This window comes from Harpegnathos saltator, unplaced genomic scaffold (genome assembly GCF_003227715.2).
Source record: "Harpegnathos saltator strain DR-91 unplaced genomic scaffold, Hsal_v8.6 scaffold121, whole genome shotgun sequence".
NCBI classification, from domain to species: Eukaryota; Metazoa; Arthropoda; class Insecta; order Hymenoptera; family Formicidae; genus Harpegnathos; species Harpegnathos saltator.
Genome location: NW_020229897.1, coordinates 915,967 through 937,585, shown reverse-complemented (window position 1 = coordinate 937,585; position 21,619 = coordinate 915,967). Strand labels below are relative to the sequence as shown.

At 38.3% G+C, this 21,619-nt stretch overlaps 3 protein-coding genes across 6 annotated transcripts; 2 read left to right on the top strand and 1 right to left on the bottom strand.

Moving 5' to 3' along the window:
• Positions 1 to 2,234: 2,234 nt before the first annotated feature.
• LOC105187639 (uncharacterized) lies at positions 2,235 to 7,422 on the top strand. The gene is made up of 8 exons (XM_011148570.2): positions 2,235 to 2,646; positions 3,173 to 3,571; positions 3,672 to 4,018; positions 4,143 to 4,322; positions 5,095 to 5,359; positions 5,463 to 5,666; positions 5,758 to 6,050; positions 6,793 to 7,422. Exons 1-8 carry the CDS (start codon positions 2,536 to 2,538, stop codon positions 7,385 to 7,387), a joined length of 2,394 nt encoding a protein of 797 aa, XP_011146872.1. The 5' UTR covers positions 2,235 to 2,535; the 3' UTR covers positions 7,388 to 7,422.
• Positions 7,423 to 9,151: 1,729 nt separating this feature from the next.
• Positions 9,152 to 13,736, top strand: LOC105187637 (mesoderm induction early response protein 1). 4 transcript variants are annotated; one of them, XM_019843402.2, is made up of 6 exons: positions 9,152 to 9,539; positions 9,666 to 9,802; positions 9,942 to 10,083; positions 10,331 to 11,389; positions 11,843 to 11,970; positions 12,216 to 13,736. In XM_019843402.2, coding segments are annotated over exons 2-6 (1,959 nt in total). In that variant the 5' UTR covers positions 9,152 to 9,539; positions 9,666 to 9,800; the 3' UTR covers positions 12,844 to 13,736. The 4 variants fall into 4 exon arrangements, with proteins under 4 accessions (XP_019698961.1, XP_025161612.1, XP_025161608.1 ...); XM_025305823.1 differs by having other exon boundaries at positions 9,155 to 9,212; positions 9,338 to 9,802; XM_025305827.1 differs by having other exon boundaries at positions 9,152 to 9,802; positions 12,219 to 13,736.
• Positions 13,737 to 14,153: 417 nt separating this feature from the next.
• Nup188 (nuclear pore complex protein Nup188) lies at positions 14,154 to 20,554 on the bottom strand. The gene is made up of 6 exons (XM_011148569.2): positions 20,432 to 20,554; positions 20,070 to 20,286; positions 19,482 to 19,949; positions 19,280 to 19,404; positions 18,671 to 19,199; positions 14,154 to 18,581 (listed from the first exon to the last, which is right to left on the bottom strand). Exons 1-6 carry the CDS (start codon positions 20,458 to 20,460, stop codon positions 14,160 to 14,162), a joined length of 5,790 nt encoding a protein of 1,929 aa, XP_011146871.1. The 5' UTR covers positions 20,461 to 20,554; the 3' UTR covers positions 14,154 to 14,159.
• Positions 20,555 to 21,619: the final 1,065 nt, after the last annotated feature.

The window sequence follows — 21,619 nt, the reverse complement described above, 5'->3', positions numbered from 1 at the left end:
GAGAGAGAGAGAGAGAGAGAGATCCGGGAGAGAAAGTGACGTAGTTATGTAATTAGCAAAAAAAAGAAAAAGAAAAAAAATATGAAGAAGTGAAACTTGTGTGAACAGACGCCTACGTTTTCACTCAAAAGCAGTCTAGAAATCCCATATGTAAATATATCAGACAGGGGCAGTGCTTCATACCACATGACGCGCGCACACGATATAACACACACGTATCGCAAAAGACCATTTACTGTATTATGTGAAACTTCAATATCATTGCTACTATTCTTATTATTGCTACTACTCTTTATTCTCATTTTTCTATTTTATTCTTTAGATAACCATGTTATCTCGTGTAACCGCGTTATTTTAGTACATATATATGTATAATTTTATTTAATGTTAATTGAAGTTACGGGATCAGTTTGTATATTGATAGTTTTTATAGGACGATACCAAAACCCATGCTAGCGCGGCTGCAATTTAGCGTTTAATTCTTAAAATTACGGTATTATTGTCGAATTTTTAACCTTTATACGTAATGGAAAGGTTTACAATCATTGCAAGATCTGGTTCATATTACTCCTATTGTGCCTATTTATAATGTTAAATATTATTAGATAAAATCTGTCTGTGTTGATCACCATTGCCAGAAACAAAAATCTATAATTTATGTAAATCATTTAAATTTCAAAGAAAAGAAAAACAGGAGATATCTGATGCAATGAACTGAATTTGGATTAATGATACAAATCACAATCATTGAATTAATAAATTTGCAAAATATATAATATTATAGTATAAAATTGTTAAAAGTATTGGTTAACGGTTGCTCATATAATGAACTTCATATTAAAAAATAAAAATTGAATATTTATTATGTGTATATATATTTCACTAATATCTTGAGACCTGATACTATAATCTGTATATGTGAAAACTGTTTGTTTGAAAAATTGTCAACTATTTATACATGATTTATACATATTTTGCATTTCCGCTACAGCACTTATGTCGAGCAGTGATAACTACGCGGATAATGCACTTTTTAGAAAAATTCTATAATTTAGACATATATTAATCTGTCAAATGATAACTAAAGATATTAGAAAAATATGGTCTTGTACTTTTAATTTATATTTTTATACAAATTAATATAGCAATCAAACAGAATAATATGGGACTGTTCAAACTTATTAAATTGATAATATAAATAAAGTTAATAATTTATAATTTTTGATTTTTCAATAGATATCAGGTTATCGATTTTTACTGCATTTTTATAATATTATATTCTCAATATTTTATTCCAAACCATAGATTTGTAGTACATGATTCATTTTTTTATTTTTAAAGCTTAATGGAATGTTGCAATAATACATTCAAAAATATTAGAAATAATTACACTTAACAGGTAGTCAATGTTGCAGCATGTATTGTGTAAATGGCAGTAATATTTTATAGTTGAAAACGAAGAAAAGAGAGAACACCACTAGAAAGAAAATATCTATTGTTCCTTCAGGAAAAACAACAAAGTTCTTTTAAAATATGGTATCACCTAGCACACTTCTTTTTATACACTTACGTGACAAAGTTTATATCTTACTACTATTATAATAAAACTGTTTCAATATTAATATTTCTTAATCCTATTGATCTTGATATTACAGTAAATAAATAATTTTGGTTTGTAAAGGTTATGATAATTGTAAAGGATACTGATAAAATTTCTTTCCCATCTTTCTACCATGTACAATTCAGTGACAAGCATAAATCGGAAATACCAATACTTCAGAAAGGATTGTAATCTTTGCACAAGATTAATCATTGTAATTGAATTATTATTCTTCCTCAATCTTCGTAAACCGACTTGCTGCTCGTTCGTTCGTTCGGTATATGGTTTTAGGTAGAAAGGTGTACCTATACGTCATTCTCCAGCTGCGTTAAGCCCCTTGCACAATGCCAGGCAACAGGCAATAAGAATAAAAATAGACCAATCACAATAGATTATTCTTGTAATAGTCGATTGTGATTGGTCTATTTTTATTCTTATTACTTGTTGCCTGGCATTGTGCAAGGGGCCTTAAGGGAAGGGAGGATTAAATGAGGTTAGTGGATTTAAAGCCAGCGGCACACGATGTTTGTTTTCGTGCTGGATTGCTTGCTGGATGAAAATACTGCGTTCTGATTGGTGCATTTTCATCCATCTTCGAAAATATACCAATCACAACGCAGTATTTTCATCCAGCAAGCAATCCAGCACGAAAACAAGCACCGTGTGCCGCTGGCTTTAGTTTGGTTGAGAGTTGGATGAGAGGTCACCTTCCCCTTAACGCAGCTGGAGAATGGCGTATGGGTACACCTTTCTACCTAAAGCCATATACCGAACTGAACTGAACTGGATGAGAGGTCAAGATAACAAACAAGGAAATTGTGTATTATATAATATTTGCTTTTAAGGGAAAACAGAAACACATTAAAACAGAAAGTTCCGTATAGATAACGGTGAACACGTATATCTGAGAAACGTTAGTGGCCTTTTTGAATAAAATGTCAATAATTGAATTATTAACCTCATGTGACCGAAATTCGAAAGAATTTGAATCGTTAGTATATGATTTATTAGTCAATAATAGCGGTGTGCCATTTGACAATCGAGAGGTATGTATAACAAATATCCCATTTTCTATAGAAATTTTGTACAGTGCAAATATAAGTCTCTTTGATTAACGTTTCTTGACTGATGTATTGGTATTTCTTATACCTGTGCTATGACGTCAATTAAATCTTGATTCTGTTTTTTTCAAAGGACCTCTGAAGCAATGTAATAAGTTGCAGTGAAACAAATATATCTTCTCTCATTCTAACTTATTGCACTAGTATGCACTGGTTCAAAAATTCTTCGAAAATGAACAAATCTCTTAATTTAAGTTTAAATTATAATCAAACAAAGACTTGAATTTAAATTCAAGTTTAATTGATGTTGATAGAAATGAGTATTAGACCAATGAGAAAATTGATGCTTTCCTTAAACCATAGGCATTATTATGCACAAACATTTTAATATAAAAACCAAAATTTGTATCAAAAGCAAATTTACATACTGCACTCCTATTATTTAAAAATTTATTATTACATTGCTTGATTTTATATAGTGAGTTATATGTTTGTATATATTGTATTTTAGGTTGATGCTGTACAAAATACTATTGTAACAAGTATTAATTCTCGTATAAATGTGGCAAATACTCGATACAGTGCTTTAGTTATGCTAGATAAAATTTTATCTGGCTGCTCAAAGGATATATTTTCAAAATATGCTTTATTATGGATAACTAAAACCACTGAACTATTACAAAATACATTCAGTACCATACAAGAAATAACATTAGCTTGCAAAGTACTAGGATTTTTATTTGAACATTGCAAAGAAATTCCTGAGTTACATAAACAGATTTCTATGCAAAATATAAGGCAGCTAATACCTGTATTAGATAATTTATTAAGAAATGAAGAGTGTGGCCCAATATACTATTTAATAGCTGTTATGTTATATCATTATCCTGAAATTTGTGAACGATCACAGGTAATATAACAAAATAATTTCTTTCAATTAATAAATTATTAATTTAAGATATTTTTTCTTATCTGAGTCATTTAATACATATTTGTTTTAATATTCTTAGGAATCAATAAAAAAGATAATATTGTTACAAATTGATTCTACACAAAAGAACTCGATCAGTGCAAGCGCCAAATGTTTCGTACTTTTGTCTAAGGCAACAGAACGTTCATTTCAACCACCATCGACCAAATCCATGTATACTAGATGGACATATAATCAAACATTACTTTGTAATAACTTGCATGCTATAATGGATGAATTGTTCTCCACATTAATGGAGTTAAAAACTGTGGATATTTGGGATAAATTTAATTTACCTTCTATATCTGAAGAGAATGTAATACAGTATTATAATGAACAGAAACAGAGATTTTTAAATTTATGTATCTATCTCTCCTCAATGTTATGGTAATATTTTTTAATTTATATATACATATATTATTTAATTTATATTATACTTTAATCTGTATTATAATGTTCATTTTCGAAAATATCTTGCATATCTTTTGCAACATTTGATTTGTGATTATAGTGGATATGATGCAAACAATTCTGTTGTACCTCATGATATCTTGGAAGTTTTGTGTCGAGGATTGGCTATTACACCATTAAACTTGAGGAATAAATCTTCTATTAAAGAACAGATGTTATATATGATCTTACCAAAATTACACATTGGTTTATTTACAGTTTTAGATGCATTAATAAGTGGGTAAGTGCCATTAATATATGACTATGTATGTATAAGTTGTATACACACTGCTCAAAAGAATTATGGCATAGATAATTTATTGCCAAAAATTGGTCAACTTTGACTGGCGATTACTTAGCGATAAATTATTGTAGACTAATGTTTTTTTTTTTAAATGAAGCTTGAAATCTGAACTTTAAGAATGTATCTCCATTTTTTGCATGCGATACACCTCTATCCCTGTAACCTCTGACATCTGAGGGCATGTTTGGTGTACTGAAAATTGCAAAGTTTGACAGAATGCACGGACGTGGACAATTTTTTTCAGGGACGCTGTTTGCATCGTCATAAAGTTCAAATCTTCCCCTTCAATTTGAAAAAAAAGTGGAATCGCTACAGTTTTTTTCGTAAAGTTACAGCCCTTCAAAAATGTCGTTGTTTTTGGCCTTCGGGCCAAGTGTGCACGCATGTGTGTGTGTGTGTGTATCCGTGACAGAAGAGGGCCCCATGGTTCGTCACTTCCATGGTTCACACAATAATTATTGACAGTATATCAAACATGCCCTCAGATGTCAAGAGTTACAGGAATAGGGGTGCATCGCATGCAAAAAATGAAGATACATTCTTAAAGTAGAGACTTCAAGCTTCATTTTGAAAAAAAAGTCATTAGTCTACAATAATTTTTCGCGAAATAATCGCCAGTCAAAGTTGGCCAATTTTCGGCAATAAATTATCTATGCCATAATTCTTTTGAGCGGTGTATATACACAATACTTTTATCAGTTTTTTTTAGATTTGCACAAGAGTTGATACCATTCGGGAAGACAATATTAAACTTGTTTCAACAAGTGTTGCAATGGACAAGTCAAGTTTTAGAAAATCATATAACATTTAATAATACTAGATCTTTCAAAAATATAAGAATATCTACTTACAAATGTCTCTCCACATGGTTGATAAATACCAATTCACTCTCAGGTATAGAGACAGTTGCAAATGAATATATTGCCTTCATAATGAAGGATATAGTACCAGAACAAGATTGTATACTATTAGCTGTAAGTTTCAGATAATTATGAAGAAACAAACAATTTCTATGTTCATTACATGTTAATTTATGTATTATGAAAAATACAATGCACATGTATTGTCTTATTTCAGGTCCAAAAACCACAGCATTTGTCTAAACGAATGATGAAACGTTTTAAAGATAGTCAGTATGAAAATAGTCCAATTTTAAATAATAGAAGAATTGCTGCTGAAAGCAGTGGACCTCTAGATGCAGATTTATGCAAAGAAGCTCTCATTACTTTGCAAAATATACTTCACAATAGTGGCGTTTTGCTAAAGCCTCTATTTTATAAAGTATATTTTAAATTTCTACATTTTTATGCTTATTTTTCTTGTTAAAGTATAATGTACTTTTATAACTTATCTATGTTTTACTTTCTTGCAGAATGTGCAGAATACAGTGATACCTTTATTATATAATTTCTATTTGAGACATTCCATGTCAAGTTTTTATAAGGATCATGATGAATGCCGCTTGGAGTTATTTAAAGTTTTAAGGGCTTTACAATTGAATCCAGATACCACATTAATAACTCCTATACAATTTTATTTGGAAATATCACATAGTGCGACTCATGATGTTGATTTGAGTATTGCACAGGAAGCAAGGTTTACTATAGCTGAATTAGAAAAAGTCATACATCCTATAGCACCTACATTACAATTACCACGACAAAAGTAAATAATGCCAACTTTATTTATCTTTAAATATTTTCTTGCTCATAAACATTATTTTTTATGCAATTTGGTTGCTTATTTCACTTAACTCTTGTTGTGCACACTTCTAGAATCGCATAATGGTCACACTGGGATCTCTCGCGACCCCAATACAAAAATGTGTACTGCAATGAAACTATTATTTTTTTTTGGACTGGGAACAATTTCAGGATATATTTCAAATATATTTTTAAATGATAGCATAGTTTTTGTGAATAAAATTTGGTCTCAAAAGGAAAAAAAAAATTTATAAAGCAAAAAACACGAAAAATGACATTTTTTACTTAAAAAATTGTAGTGAACGTAATTTTTAATATTTTTTGCTAAAATTTTGAGGAAGTACTCTCGATGTGTCACTTTAAGAAAAAAATTAATATAATAGTAGGACTTTCAAAAAAATTTCTCCAGACCGGAGAGTGTCAACTTCATTTCACAGTCAGAATCGTACTGACGCTTAGATCATGACACATCGTGCTTGCTGAAAGAGAAGACACAGAACTAACAGTAAATGGCAGTACAAGTCCTATTTTCAAAGATTGACATACCGTAAATCATCATCGAAAATCTTTGGGCTCGTTTTGACCCCACAGTGCACAACGAGGGTTAACATGTCATGTTTTCAAAAACCGATTATTGACATTAAGTGAAGGAAGACTATTTTAGATATTTATTTTAGAAACCTTAAAATATTCTTTATTTGCAGTGAATCCGATAACGAATCTCTTCCTGAAAATCAGGAAGAAGTTGCTATTGCCACTACTGCTACCACTATAAATTTAGATGAAAGAAACAGGATTGAACATGAACTTTCTCAAGAAGCAGATGCCATATTACCTCCATGTAAACGACAAAAAATAATCATGCCACAAAGTTCAGAAACTATACAGAATAAGACCACTTCAGAATCTATCAATATGAATGATGACGAGACGAATTTTAACAAACTTCAGATAGATAAAGAATCACATGAAAATATCGAAAATTTATTACAAGATGGAGATAAAGTACACTGTAACAAGAAGCCAAGTCTATGGAACAGAAATGAACTTACAAATGGCAATACTGAAACCGAAGTAAAGTGCAAATTACTTAAAGCAGAGCACTGTGAGCGATCTAAAGATTCGTCATCTGAGGAGCAGCATCTAAATGAAGCAAACAAATTGTTAGAAATTAATTTTTCTTTGAATGACAAAGAAATAAAAGAGAAGATAGCAGAGAAAGTTTGGCAGAAAGAAGAAGAATCAGATACCGATGATCCAGATATGCTTAATCTGTTCCATGATGTTCCTATTCAATAAATTTGTTATTAAAAAATAGAAATATTTTTATATACTGCCAGTTTATTAATAAATTAAACAATATTATAAGCACGTGCAAAGTTATTTACTCAAGGAATGGTATTCGCAATTGTTCCATATGGCATGTGCTACTTAATCGATGTTTGGTGATTTTTTTTTAATGTCGGCAACCGATTTTTATTTTTTTTAAAGAAATTTTTCTAATATTGTCTCAATACAATGAAATTTATGAATGTTAAGTCCAGATCTACGATAAGTGTAGTAAGCTTTAAGTCTTAAGAAATTGGTCAATCATAGTCAATTATTCTTGTAAAAGTAGGTTGAAATTAGTTAATTTCTTAAAGTTTAAAGTTTATTACACTATTTTACAATTATGGACAATAAAATTGTCCGGTTTTTAGTCATAAATTTCGGAACGTTGCCGAATGGCTCAATGAGAGCACTTATCTTACCGAAATTAAGCCTGGTCTACAATACGTGTTGTAAGCTGTAAGCCGTAAGAACTCACCAATTAAAGCCGATTATTTTTGTAATAATCGACTGTGATTCGCCAATTCTTACCGCTTACAACTTACGACATGTATTGGGTGCATTCAGTACTACACCGCTCATTGAGCGCTAAGTGAGCTCTTGCATCTGATTGGTATATACCTTTAGATTTAAAAATATACACCAATCAGATGCAAGAGCTCACTTAGCGCTCAGTGAGCGGTTGTAGTACTGAATGCACCCATTGTAGACCAGGCCTAAAGCATGGTCTACAATGGCAATAAGCAATAAGAAGTAAGCGTAAGCGGTAAGAAATAAACCAATCACAGTCGATTAGGACAAAAATAATCAACTGTGGTTAGTCCATTTCTTACTGTTCACGCTTTCTTCTTACTGCTTACGGCCATTATAGACCACGTTTAAAATCGATTATTATAAGAATAATCGATTATGGTTGGTCCATTTCTTACTGCTTACGCTTACAACCTAGTTCTTGCAGACATTGTAGATGGGCCTTTAATTCTCTATTGGATCATTCAGCGACGTTCCGAAACTTATCATTAAAAACTGGACAACCTTATTGTCCACGACTTCGAACTAATGGGCATATTCTATACTACAACTGCTCAATGGCCGCGTTCAGCAGACTCAACAGTTGGACACATTATTAGATTTACCACTGAATTTCGCTCCTGATTGGTAAATATTTCTGGGTCTATGAAGAATCTAAAAGAATGCTCCAATCACAGACAATAATCACTAAGCGCTCTCTGATCACTTTGGTCTACTGAACGCGGCCATTGAGCGTTCAATGGAGCACTTGCATCTGATTGGTATGTTTTTTAGGTCTGGAAGAATACACCAATGAGATACAAGAACTCACTGAGCGCTCACTAATGCGATTAGCCAATTTCCAATGAAATAACAAACCGGTTAAATTAGTAAAAGTTGGTAGAAACTATTGGAGACTTAACGAAAAAAAGAAAAGTTATAAAGAAATACAGAAAATATTACTGAGGGCCACTTTTACTAAGCTACAGTTAACTAACCGTTTTAATAATCTTGCAGAATTTCAACTGAAACTGCTGTGAGAAGAAATAGAAAATGAGGAACTAAACAGCAACTCAGTTGGAATTTTGCAAGATTAATTGCAGCTTGATAAAAGTGACTATTATTGGTGGAAAAAATGAAACGCAGCACCAATAATTTTCACTGCTGCCAACAGTATCTTCTTTACTGGCAACAGTCACAGCATTTTCAAACACACCCTCAGTCGTGATCGCATCCATCTTCTGAATGCATGATCCGATGAGCGAATATGATGAATATAAATAATGTGCGTCTTTCGGTTACTTCGTTTACTTATGATTTTTGCATGCCGCATACGTTGATATATACGAATCACGCTTTCCAGCCATTGAAGACTTGTGCCTTACAAATCTTGCATTTCGCATGTTCCAGTCGACGAATTTGTTGTTGCTTGTGAACAAGGACAATAGAAGACTCTGATTTATATGGTGTTTATAACCGAAGGGATTGATCCACTGGATTATTCTAGAGAACAAGAGTAACTGGCGACGTTCTACAAAGTAGCGATCGTCATTATAAAAAGACTGTACGCATTGGATTGCAAATATTACTGTGACACGGATATTGATATGAGGTTAGAGTCCGCGTTATTCTGTGCTATCAACATATCTCACCTTGCATTTATCTCGTTTGTGTTGGACATTAAAGTTAAATATTAAATTAAGATCAGACTCAATTGTCACTTCTGTGTTTCTGACAGACTATATAAAATGGACTGCTGGAGAATATAATTGTTGTATACAGTGGTGATAAGATCTGGTGCTCCATCTGTGTTGATGTGTGTATTCCATTTGTGTCATGTTTCCACTTCGGTGAAATTAGGGATTGTAGAATCATGTAAGTGTTCAAACACTATATAATAGCATAGGAAATATGACTCTGTTGAACAGAAGCAAAATTTAAAACCACCATAGTGGGATATTTTCAGAGATATTTTGACAGATGTTATGTTTACAATAAGATGTGTTATGCACAGGACGGATCCAGAATACGATATGGGTCCTGCGGCGGAGGTGAAATATCCAGTACCTCCTGAATTTGATGACGAACAAACATTAGACGAAGAAGAAGCTTTAGAAGGTAGTGAAGATTCTCACGAGTTGTCCAATTTACAAAAGGTATATCTCCGCAGCATCTGTTTTTGGTATCTTGTATATACGTATCTGTCATTTTGTAACAAAGTTCTGATCCCAACTATTCTAGGATCAAGCCTGAGAAATGAAAAAATCAAGCCCATAAATAATTACAATTATGATAAGTTTCCGCAATACTTTGGACTCAAAGTGCGTTCTCGTAGTGAGATTCCATGTTTAGTCCATATAAATACGCTTGATGTAATAATGATTTATTTCTGTCTCCTTGCAGGAGGGTGATATGCCACTGAAAGATCTGCTTGCCATGTATGGATACGGCGATCCCTCAACGGAGAACTCGGACAGTTCCGATCACATGTTGCTGCCGTCCGGAAGTGGCGATCCCGAAACCGAGGAGCGTTATTCAGACAAAGGTGACAACGACGCGGACGACGACGACGATGATGACGAGGCCGATGCAAATAGTAACGAGCCAGATCTCAAACAGTTCTACACAGAGATGCTAGTGAAGGGGAAAGATAAGACATCATCGATCTCAACGACAAAAAGCAGTGGCGGCGGTGGGACGGGCAGTGGGGATAACAGAAGGCACAGAATTGACGATGACGATGACGACGACGAAGATCCCGAGGCTGAAGAGTGCACGATGACGGGCTCTCGAAGTGGGAGCGGGAATACAAGATCGTCACCTACAATCGCGGGAATCAACGCCGTTACATGCACCGGTATGGTTAATTTAGGAGGCTGCCCAGCGACCGGCGTCACTAACAGTACAGTAGAAGGAGCCACTAGTGGTGCAATAGACGTACCAGAAGATGGGATTGTCAGCACTGGAATAGGAAGTGGTAGTTCGAGACTTTTGCGAAGTGTTTCGAGACCACAAAGTGAAGAAGAAGAGGACGATTGCGATTACAGTCCAGACGAGGAAGAGTGGAAGAAGACTATCATGGTCGGTAGTGATTTTCAAGCTGCAATACCGGAAGGTTTATGGTTCTACGATGACGCGTTGCCGTATGAAAATGAAGACAAGCTCTTGTGGGATCCCACTCCGATATCTGAAGAAGATACAAATGAATTCCTAGAACGCGCGCAGCTTCCGGCGGTAAAGGGCGGCTCATTACCGGCTGGATCTCATATCAGAGACGACGAACAAGCGTTGTATCTCTTGCTGCAGTGTGGCTATAATCTTGAGGAGGCTCTGAGAAGACGTAGAATGAACGTGGTACCACCAACGGAAGCGGTGAGTCTTTGGTCGGAAGAGGAGTGTCATAATTTTGAGTCGGGACTGCGGACTTACGGGAAAGATTTTCATCTTATACAGAAAAATAAGGTATGTATAAGAATGGAAGTAAATTCACGACGATATTTCGTGTTCGATTCATTTTTTCTTCTCGTTTACATTACCGATACCTATGTTGTCAATATTAATTTCGCATCACGTCTATATCACGATAGAATGGTTATTTAATGTTTACCTCATTTACCTAATGACAAAACACATTATTATTGATGATGTCGTTATGTAAAGTAACCAAAGGTCACAACACATAGAAAAACGTAAGCAGTAAAATTTAAAAAATAAATGAATCGATGAATCAACCAACCAAAAATTTCGATATGATCCGTTCTCGATAATTTTCAGATGCGATTAATTAATTTATTGTTTATTTTTCAAGTCTTGTTAATGCTAACGTTTTTCGTTATATCATGATTCTAACTTAAAGAAAATCATAGGAGCATAATAGGAAAAGAATGTTAAAAACAATGTTCTCTTGTTTCTTAGGTCAGGACGAGATCTGTCGGAGAATTAGTGCAATTTTATTACTTGTGGAAGAAAACCGAACGACATGACATATTCACGTACAAAGCTCGATTAGAAAAGAAAAAATATGCGCTGCATCCTGGTATCACGTGAGTATTTTCTCCATCGTGACTTCTCCTTTTCTCCAATTTTATATCACAAATGTTGACGAAAACTTTTACCGTATCAGATATCACACATGTTCGCAGGTATTTGAAATTATTATCTAGAAGAGCTAGAAATCTAGTATTATAGTTATCTGACGATAGAATAGTAATACACTTGTACAATGCAATTTGTTTTTTTCTCGTTGTTATTATTGCAAGTATGAATGACAGAACCGTTAAATCGCAAGCAGGGACTATATGGATCGATTCCTCGAGGAGCAGGAGGGTGTGCGAGATCGCAGCAGCTCGCCGAATGTTAATTATCTGCTGTACGGCGATGCTAAACGGCAGAGGTCCAACGCCAACGTCACTAACAACGACGAGATCAAGTCGGCCGAGAATTGGGACGGGAATTCCGTTGATCCGTTGGCGGACATCAACGGTCCGACGCCGCCTCCACCTCCGCCGCCCCCGCCGCCGCCACCTCTGGCAACGTCCGCTGCGACTACCATCTCCTCGACGTTGTGCAGTTCCAGTGCTTTAAACATACCAATATCCCATTGCTCGTCGTCTGCTCGCCATCCGGATGGCTCATCGTCCGAATCCGACTGTGCTAACCCGCTGGCGTGGAGCGCTGCCGCAGCGTCTCGAACTCAAGCTACCTCCTCCGTAATCACGACGATAACAATCAACACCACCACAGCCAGCACGTCCACAACTGTCGGCTCAATGAACACAGTTACTACTAGTTCCACCGTCACCGCCACCGCCGCCGCGGTTTCTAACAATTACTATCAGCGAGTGACGTCATCCAGGAGCAACGATTCCCATGACTCGCCCTCGCCGGAGAACATTTTACCTCATCTGCCCCCTTAGCATCTAATCCGACCTTCAGGTGTCCAACCTGAAAGGCGGCGGATGTCTTTGCGCGGTGTGTCCAACTCAGCATTCACACCATCGCTATTGTCGTAACGCATAATATTCGTTAATATCAAGGATTATATTTTTATACCGTATCGTAATATGATTATCAATCGTCCTTAGCGTGAGTGCGCGCGATGTACAGTAAGATGGAGGGGTTAGGTGATACGTAAGATGGAAGGGACGCACGACGGAGCATAAGAGAGCGTGTCACTGTACGTAAGGTACAAACAGATGAGGAAAGAAGAAATAAAATTACAAAAGAAAACGCGAGTCACTGTGAAACTTTCTTTCTATTTTTCTCCTCTCTGTCTCCATACGTATATACGTTTCATAAGGTAGAATACATTTTGAAGGAACTTGTTGAGAGAATGTAGATGGGCCAGCAGAGGAGTGGAATAGTATTACATACCGCGGATGAAAATCTATGTAGATAGATGATTGTACTACATAACTGATCATTCAACTTGTCGAAAGCATGTCTCTTCAGCAGTATATTTATAACGATCACGAAACTCTTACGGAACAACTTGTCATTCTATAGAATGCGATGCTCGATAGATCATTGGAACAACGATCGAATCGAATGAAAGTCAGTAGAAACACATGGTCATCATGATTTTAACATAAAGAACGCGCTGCAACTAGCGGTTCTAATGATTTCCTTCGTTTTGTCCCTCGTTAAGTGTAGTTGGCTGTGTATAAAATTATATATAGTTTGTATTCTCACATTTTTCTTAGAAACTATTTAAGGATCACGAAATGTTTCTAATTTACTGGATATACATTATTTTATGTTCAATCATTTATAAATAGTATTGATATAAAAGTACACGCTAAATTAAAAATATCGTATTCACTGTACTCTTCGTATTTTCTCCCGTGCCTGATACTCCTCCCTCCTCCAATCATCATTTTCGTGTACATATAGTCTTTCTGCTTTCGATGTGCGAGTATAGCAGTCATTGACATATTTATTATGATACATTATTGTCGATTGATACTTTTAAATGTCTCAAGATGTACCATTTTAGTACAAAGTAACACAAATTGCATTGTGCAAGTTTACATATCGACACTAAGAAAGAATATGATATGACGATTGGAAATTTTCATACCGATGTACAAATGACAGCTCGCTGTCTCACATCGATCCCTCCTACTGTTTTGCATACTTGGAATGTCGAGATTTCATCTGCATTCCAGAACGATAAACTGTACAATAAAACTGTACACTGCAAGCTCATTTCAAGGATACGATTTCATAGCCGTTATCGGAACTGTGCCGAATCCAACAACTCCACAACCGTCTTCAGCAATTTCCCCATTAACGGTAAAAACTGCACGCTGCTGACGTTCGCTTTAAACGCACCAGTAGTGAGGATACTATCGTCGAGTCTCCTCTCTCGTACCTCACTAAGGCCCATCTCCGTACTCGAAGAGTCATCATGATCGGGCGAGCATACCGGTGCCTTGTCGACAGTACTGTACTCTTGGAGCCTCGCCGGTAAATGCTTCTGCGCCAAATCGTCTGTGCTGTGAATCGTCCTGGAGCTCTTGGTGTCCGCATCTATCAAGGAACCTTTTACCTGCCAGATATCGGGGGTGCCGCGGTGCTCGAGAAAATCAAAGAAGACCCCCAGCTCCGTGGCGGTCTCTCGCGCTATGAGCTGACGGTCGCGCAAAGCGAGCCTGGGGCTCTTCACTCCTTCCAGCGCCTGGGACAATATCAGGATCAAGTTGATCTCCAACGCCAGTCGCGTGTTGTTCTCGTCCATGGACTCGAACCACGGGTCGCTGAATCTATGGTTCCTCGCTATGTTCGGACTACCGTTGCCGGTACCGGCGGCCCCACCGCCGCTGCTCTTCGTAACGTGCCTGCCGGTGGCCAAGGCGGTCGCTCTCGAGAGTATGGTGTTCTCGCAGATCAGTGGGTCATATGGGCGACGTACCAATCTAGGACTGCTGAGCAACGGTACGGTGACGTCCAGGCCACTGACGTATCCCAAGAATTCGCCACCGAGACTTGCAGATGTCCTAGACGTGGAGCCTGAAGCCGCGTGAAGGATCCTCCTAAGATCCTTGCTGGTGTGCATACGCCGTAGGTTCTCCGGCGCGGCGCGTTCCCATTCCTTCTTCGCGGAATCCGTCTTGTCCTCACGGCCGGGCTGCGAGGTGAATGACGAGGTGGAAACCGGTAACGAAGCAGTCGGTTGTGAACGAGAGTGGAGAGCCTGAGTGAACAGCTGGGTCGAACTAATGATCGTCCCGTAAGTGAGCCGCGGGCCGGAGCTCATGCTCATCTGCGGCGGCCCGAAGTTCATCTCCGCCATCGGCGTATACCAATAATCTTGCGTGTATATCGTGTCCACCAGGGTGTTCAGCTTTGGTGAGAAGTGGACAAAGGTCAAGGCGCAAGTGGTATTGATGACGATGAGCTTGTTCACCAGCAGCTTTAGCTCGCCGCTCGGCAGCCGATTGTCGCAGGACTCAAGCTCTTCGGCGCTTTCCACGCTTATGCCATCGATGATGAATTTCAGTATCCGCGGCCTTAGCAACAAGTTCACCGTGCTGTCGTAGGCCAAGTACATGCACTTGATGAGGGTCTCACGTACGCTCGGCTGAATCGCGTTCCAGGTATACGTCTGTGTGGCGATCGTATGGATGAGAGCGACCAGCGATTGTATGAGGTCGGCAGCCAACAGATCGGCGGTGTGTCTTAGCAACGTGGACACTACCATCAACTGGTGCTCATGGGAATTTAAGAACAAAATCACGTGATCCGTGTAAATCATATGCGACTCGCTGGTGACCAGACCGATGAGGAACTCCAGGCCCAACGTGTAGAGCGGCCACCAATCTTGGCAACGCCATCGACCGTTCGTTGAGTCGTCGTACAACGAGTCGAGCATGCTGTTAGCGATGTCCGCCGGCGGGATCAAGCTGAGCCACAGTTTCGTGATGTCATTGTCATTGATGGGATGTGGGCAGTACGGTGAACGCGATATCACTCCGAGCAGACTCAACGCGGCTGTGCTGAACTTCAGATAAGGATATTTTTGTAAGGTATTACCGATGCATGCCATCAGCTCGGGTATCATCTGACGGAGTTGCACGCAATTGGCTCTTCGACAGTGCTTGGAGCTCGCGCTGCGCTCGACGTAGGAACGCAACAACTGCGTCACCAAACAGATAGCCAACGTCGCCGGCAGACTTTCCCGCATACCACGTAGCACCTCCGCGTTGTTGTAGTCAGCCTTCTTCTGCGTGTCCTTTTCGTCGGTCTTCAAGTCGACGGAAAGCTGTTGCTTCCGGTGTTCCAGCCGGCGAGCGGCGTCCTTTAGTTCCTCCAGTTCGCTGAAAGCGATCGTACAGGAATGTGCCAAGAGATACTCGAGGCTCGCCGAGTCCTCGGCCAAAGTGCTCTTCACCAGCTGCACGCAGCCGAGGAGCAACGAGATCAACGTCTGCCGCAAGGCCTTCCCGAAGCCACGGTAGGTCTGCGCTACTTCCTGCGTAAGCTGCGATAACCTGTTCTTGAAGATCCTCGAGTCACCGACGCACATCTGTTTCCAAGAGGTGATGCACCTCAGGGACAAAGACGCCAGCAACATTGGGATTTTACCGCTGCTGGGATCGTTAGGTTCTTTCACCCGCTCTAATAAAGAGTCCAGAGCCAGTTGGCTCAGAAGATGTGCCTGCGACACGTTGATCGGATAGTTTTTGGCAGTTCGATCATCGGTAAGCATAACGATGAAATGGTACCATGATTCTAAATTGATTTCGTACAACGGGTCCATGTGCTTATCTTGTTTTGTACGATCTTCCTCGATTTTGTTATCATCGCTGGAAGTCTCGAGGACATACATCGCCAACTTCTTCCAATAGTCGTGAGATTTGTCCAAAAATTCCTTGAGATTTTTCGAGAAGTTGTTCTCGAGCAACGGACTCTTGTACAACTCCAGCGTGATTATGTCCAACAATTGGGAATAACCTTTCGCACCGGGCACCAGAGTCTTGAAAAGTGGCGCAAACAGGTAACTCCAGAACTTCTCCCGCTTCCGGAAGAAGTTCACGAGGATCTCGTTCCTATGATACCACATGGCGCGCATCACTGTCATCGTACTATCGTACAACTTGTCGCACACGATATCGTCTTCCTTAGACATCCGTTCCAAGTAGGAGTCCAGAAATTGGCTACAGCCTTCTGTGAGAAACTCATCGGCCGGTCGTGGAAAGATCCTCTTGCATTCCGCTTGATGCATGATGTTAAAAAGGGCCTCTGTCAGGCCGGGTTGCTTTTCCAAGCACACAGCGACCAATTCCAGAATGGCGACTTTCACGTCGATTGCACACGTCGGCAACGTCAATCGGAACGCGAAGGTCTCCCGTATGGATGTGCCATCCATCCCCATGCAGACGAGTAGCGACATAGAAAATTCTTCCGCAAACTTCTTCAACAATCTAACCGCCATTTTCTGCAACGAAGGGCTGAACCAAACATACAAATAATTAACGATGGTCGGAACTATTAAGAGCCCGTTGGGCACCAACGGGGACGAATACAGAGCGATTTCGAGAGGCGATCTATCGCCCCGTTCTAGACCCAGGGATTTCCTGAACATCAACAGTCTATTCACTATCGATAGAGCCAGTTCCACGCTCTTGGTAGTCTTGAATCCTTTCCCGCTGATCCAGTCCGTTTCCGTTATCATTTTGTTGTGCAATGTGCGCTCACCCGTCCGGATTAATTTCAATAGCGCGTGACGCGGCTCCAAGTAAAGCAGGCTATATACTACAACGTGCTGCAGCTCGTTGCGGATGTCGTTCTTGGGCAGAGTTGAGTCCAGAGCGCGATGGATGCAGAACATACTCTTCAGCCACAGGTCGATTCTCTCTGCGTTCGACTCGAAGTACCACGAATCTAGTTTGGGTAACACACTTTGCAGTAGAAATACCATACCTGGTATTTCGATCTTGTACATAGCTTCTTTGCTGTGTTTGGTGATTAGGTAATTATATAGCGTGTCAAGGAACGCGCGCAGAATGGGATAAGTGTGCTCGATAGTTTCTATCCCCGATAACCAGGACGCCACGAGGCCACCGTCGAAGGAGATCGCTTCCGCGAAGTCTGCTGGTTTCTGATACCAGTTGTTGAACTTCGGATAAACACTAGATCGCATCCGCAAGAGGATGTCCTCGGGATATCTCAAGATCAATTTGGACGAAAGACTGATGCACACTGCGACAATTCTGTATAAGTTGGTCGGCAGTACCGGATAAGAGAACCGATTAACGATTTCGAAACTTAGTTCCGTGGGGGTCACCATGTTCAACGGTATCTCTATGTCTTTGGCCAATAATGCTTCCAACAGCTTCAGACCTTGACAAACGTTCTCCGGTAAATCAGTCATCACTGCGCTGATGTTTGCAATTCCGCCGCTCGCTTGAGAAAATAACTGTTCTATCTTATGATGCAGAGCTTCCCAATAGTTTGCCTTTGTACGAAATAAAACTACTTCCTTCTCGTTCGACAGCACAAAAATGTTCTCGCGGATGCAATCGTCCGGTATGGTGAAGGAATTCTTTTGAATTATGCATTCCGCTTTATACGGTTGTAACGGCTTGTTATGATCTCTTTGGCGGGAAACCTCTAAAGTCAGTGATGGCAGATTATCCAATTCCAAGATGATCTGAAGAAAGAGTAATAAACTTCATATTTCACGATAAATATCAAATATTTAATAAAACGGATTCAATAAGTATAACTGATATATGTTACCTTATTAGTGCTTGCAATTGTCGTGGAAGCCAGACCGATGGCTATGCTGGTTAGAGGTTCGAACTTGTAGGGATATAATTCGGCTGCAACCTTATAAATTGGCCATAAACCGTCATTCCGCTCATCCCAGAATCGAGCTGCACATTCTGGAAACTTGACTGTGGCAGCCATCGCGTCGAAGATACCATTCAAAGCGCTTAATCGGTCCTCATCGATGAAGGCACACACCAAAGTGAGAAGATTGTAAACACTACTTCGCGCCACTTCGGCATAGTGAGTCTCTTCTTGAATCATCTCAGAGTTCATTAAATCTTTTAGATAGTGGAATACATCGAGCTGTATAGCCTTAATTCCGAAGGGTCTGAAACGGTTTAATATGTCTATGTTATCTGGATCAATTGCGTAATTAGCCAGCATCCATGACAGAAGCAGGGGTCCATCTTGTGGTAAACTTTCACGGACGCATTTGTGCTCAAAAGTTTCTTGCATATTACTTCTTACACTATTTATCCAGTCTTCCATAGCAGTGCTGAAATAATGGATACAATAACAGAATAAAACACAGGCTAGGGATTTTTATTTATGTAAAATAATGCTCAGTTAACTCACTGTTTCCTGATATCCAGTGCTACAAGTAGCAAAGCTACCTGACTATATTGTATTTCTTCAATTTTTTTAGTGATAGCTTCCTTATCCTCATGGCTCTTTGTACTTGCTAATCGTCTAGGTTCACCCTAAAAATCAATTTTTATACAGTAATATTTAAATAGAATCTTCAGAATATATAGCATAGGGCATTTTAAAGGCTTACCCCAATACTTCCATAAAATTTGGGAAAATCATTATCAGCAACATGAATATCATGTACAATCACAGTCAGTATATGAAGCAATTCACGCATTTCAATCAGAGTACTATTGTACAATCTATGCAAATGATCTTCTGTACATAATGGCGATCGTATAGGCGGGTTTACAAACTTTAATACTTCTATCTGTTTTCGTATAGACTCAAGTAAATTTCCCATCAAAATTTTATCAAAAAATTTTGCAAATTCTTTGTGATGGGGATGTCTTTCGTTATTTTTATACTCAATCATGAGTTTAAGGCATTTAATCAAAGTCACTCTCTCAGAGTAGTAAAAGTTCCAAATATCATCGATTAGGATTTTCATGGAAGTAAGATCCGAGAGTTGCGATGCAAAAGTCTCTGCGCAATTTCTATATTCATAGGAGACAAAATTGCATACCAAATCCCATGTAATTGCAACATCTAAATTCTGATGAATTAAAAAATATTATTGTATTAAAATTGTTATAAAAATAATAATGAAATAAAAATTAAATATGTATTGCTATATGATAAGTAATTATATACAAATATGGGATGATATACTTACAAGAAGTGGAGCAAGTTTACTAATCAAATCATACATCTGGGAAAGAGGAGGAGGATTTCTTTTAGAAATACTTTGTAATGATTCTTCTGTATACGGCTTGAAAAATTGGAGTCCTTCCTTGAGTAATACAGTACTATTTTTTATTTCGTCTTCCACAGTATCACTAGCACAACAACACGTTGTACCTGATATTATGGACCATAATTCTTTGCTGCAACTTTTCATAAATTGCTACTATTAGATTTATTTTTACGGATAAATGAAATGATCATATAGTATTAAATATGAAAATTATTGACACTCTGACAATAGCAAACATTTTGTTTTCAAAATTTGAAAGCAGTAGTCACAGGCATACTTACGGTAAATTACCCATTGGAGCAACTTCCATGTTGACAACAATGTTATTGTATCCAAAACTGTTTATAAATTTTTCAATGTCATGCGTTTATGAATAAATATAAAATACTATAATTCAAATAGCCTGTTATAACAGTCTATATCAGGATAAGTAACCTCACTTTTATTATATTGGCGGGCAACAAGAATAATCGACCAATGAATCGATATTTAACTTTGATAATCGATTATTTTCCTTATATTTTATAATTTTGACTGCTCATGTCTTTATAGTAATATAACTTATTATTAAATCAAAAGATCCTTTTATTTCTTAATTAACATAGTAAACAGTTTATCCGACCTGCTATTCGGCCATAAAGAATCGCAGTTTGTCCGATACATTATTGAGTCACATTACTTGGAAATTAGAGAGAAACCTGAGAGCGGTCAACACGGCATTTTCTGCAACACCGACTTTCCGCACTGGGAAAGGACGCCATCTGCATCTATTTTGAGAGGGGATCTACGATGCTACATCCACTTTCAGGTGGAAGGTTTCGATGGTAAAATCTGCATGTGGTGGAAGTCTGTGCTACATCTACTTTCAGGCGGTTTATGTCCGTGCTGCAACCACAGTTGTCATCTCTATGTCAGACTATGCCCGGTCGTCTAAAAAGAGCGAGATGGGGGGGGGAGCAAGAAAAATAAAAGTACGTATTAAATATTAAATCTTCGCATACATGTTGCCGTATCAAAGTCCCCTGTATAATAAACGATTTAGAACGACGTCTGGAGACGCATGATGTATCGTTGCCCGTGTCCCGTTCCCTTCGTCTTGCATCTCAATTCAGCATCCCGACCGCTCCGGACATTCGCTCGTGGCATTGACAGTGGCCGTCGGTGAGCATTCGGTCCGCTCGGAGGAGCACATGTTAATTAACGCGACGAGACTCCGATTATAAATATCCCGTGAGTCGACGAAATATCTGAACTTTTAAGAAAAGCATCAAAGAAAATCACATTGACGTTGTCATGGGTGAAATCTCACCCTGGTATATATTTTTTTATTTTTGAAATAAAAAAAGCCAAACGAATGCAATTAAATGTTATTTATCATCATTGAATATTAGATGAAAAGTAGAAGAGTTATTGTCTGGAGCGGATAATCTAACATTTAATAAGAACGAGACAAAATTCGCATGGGATGA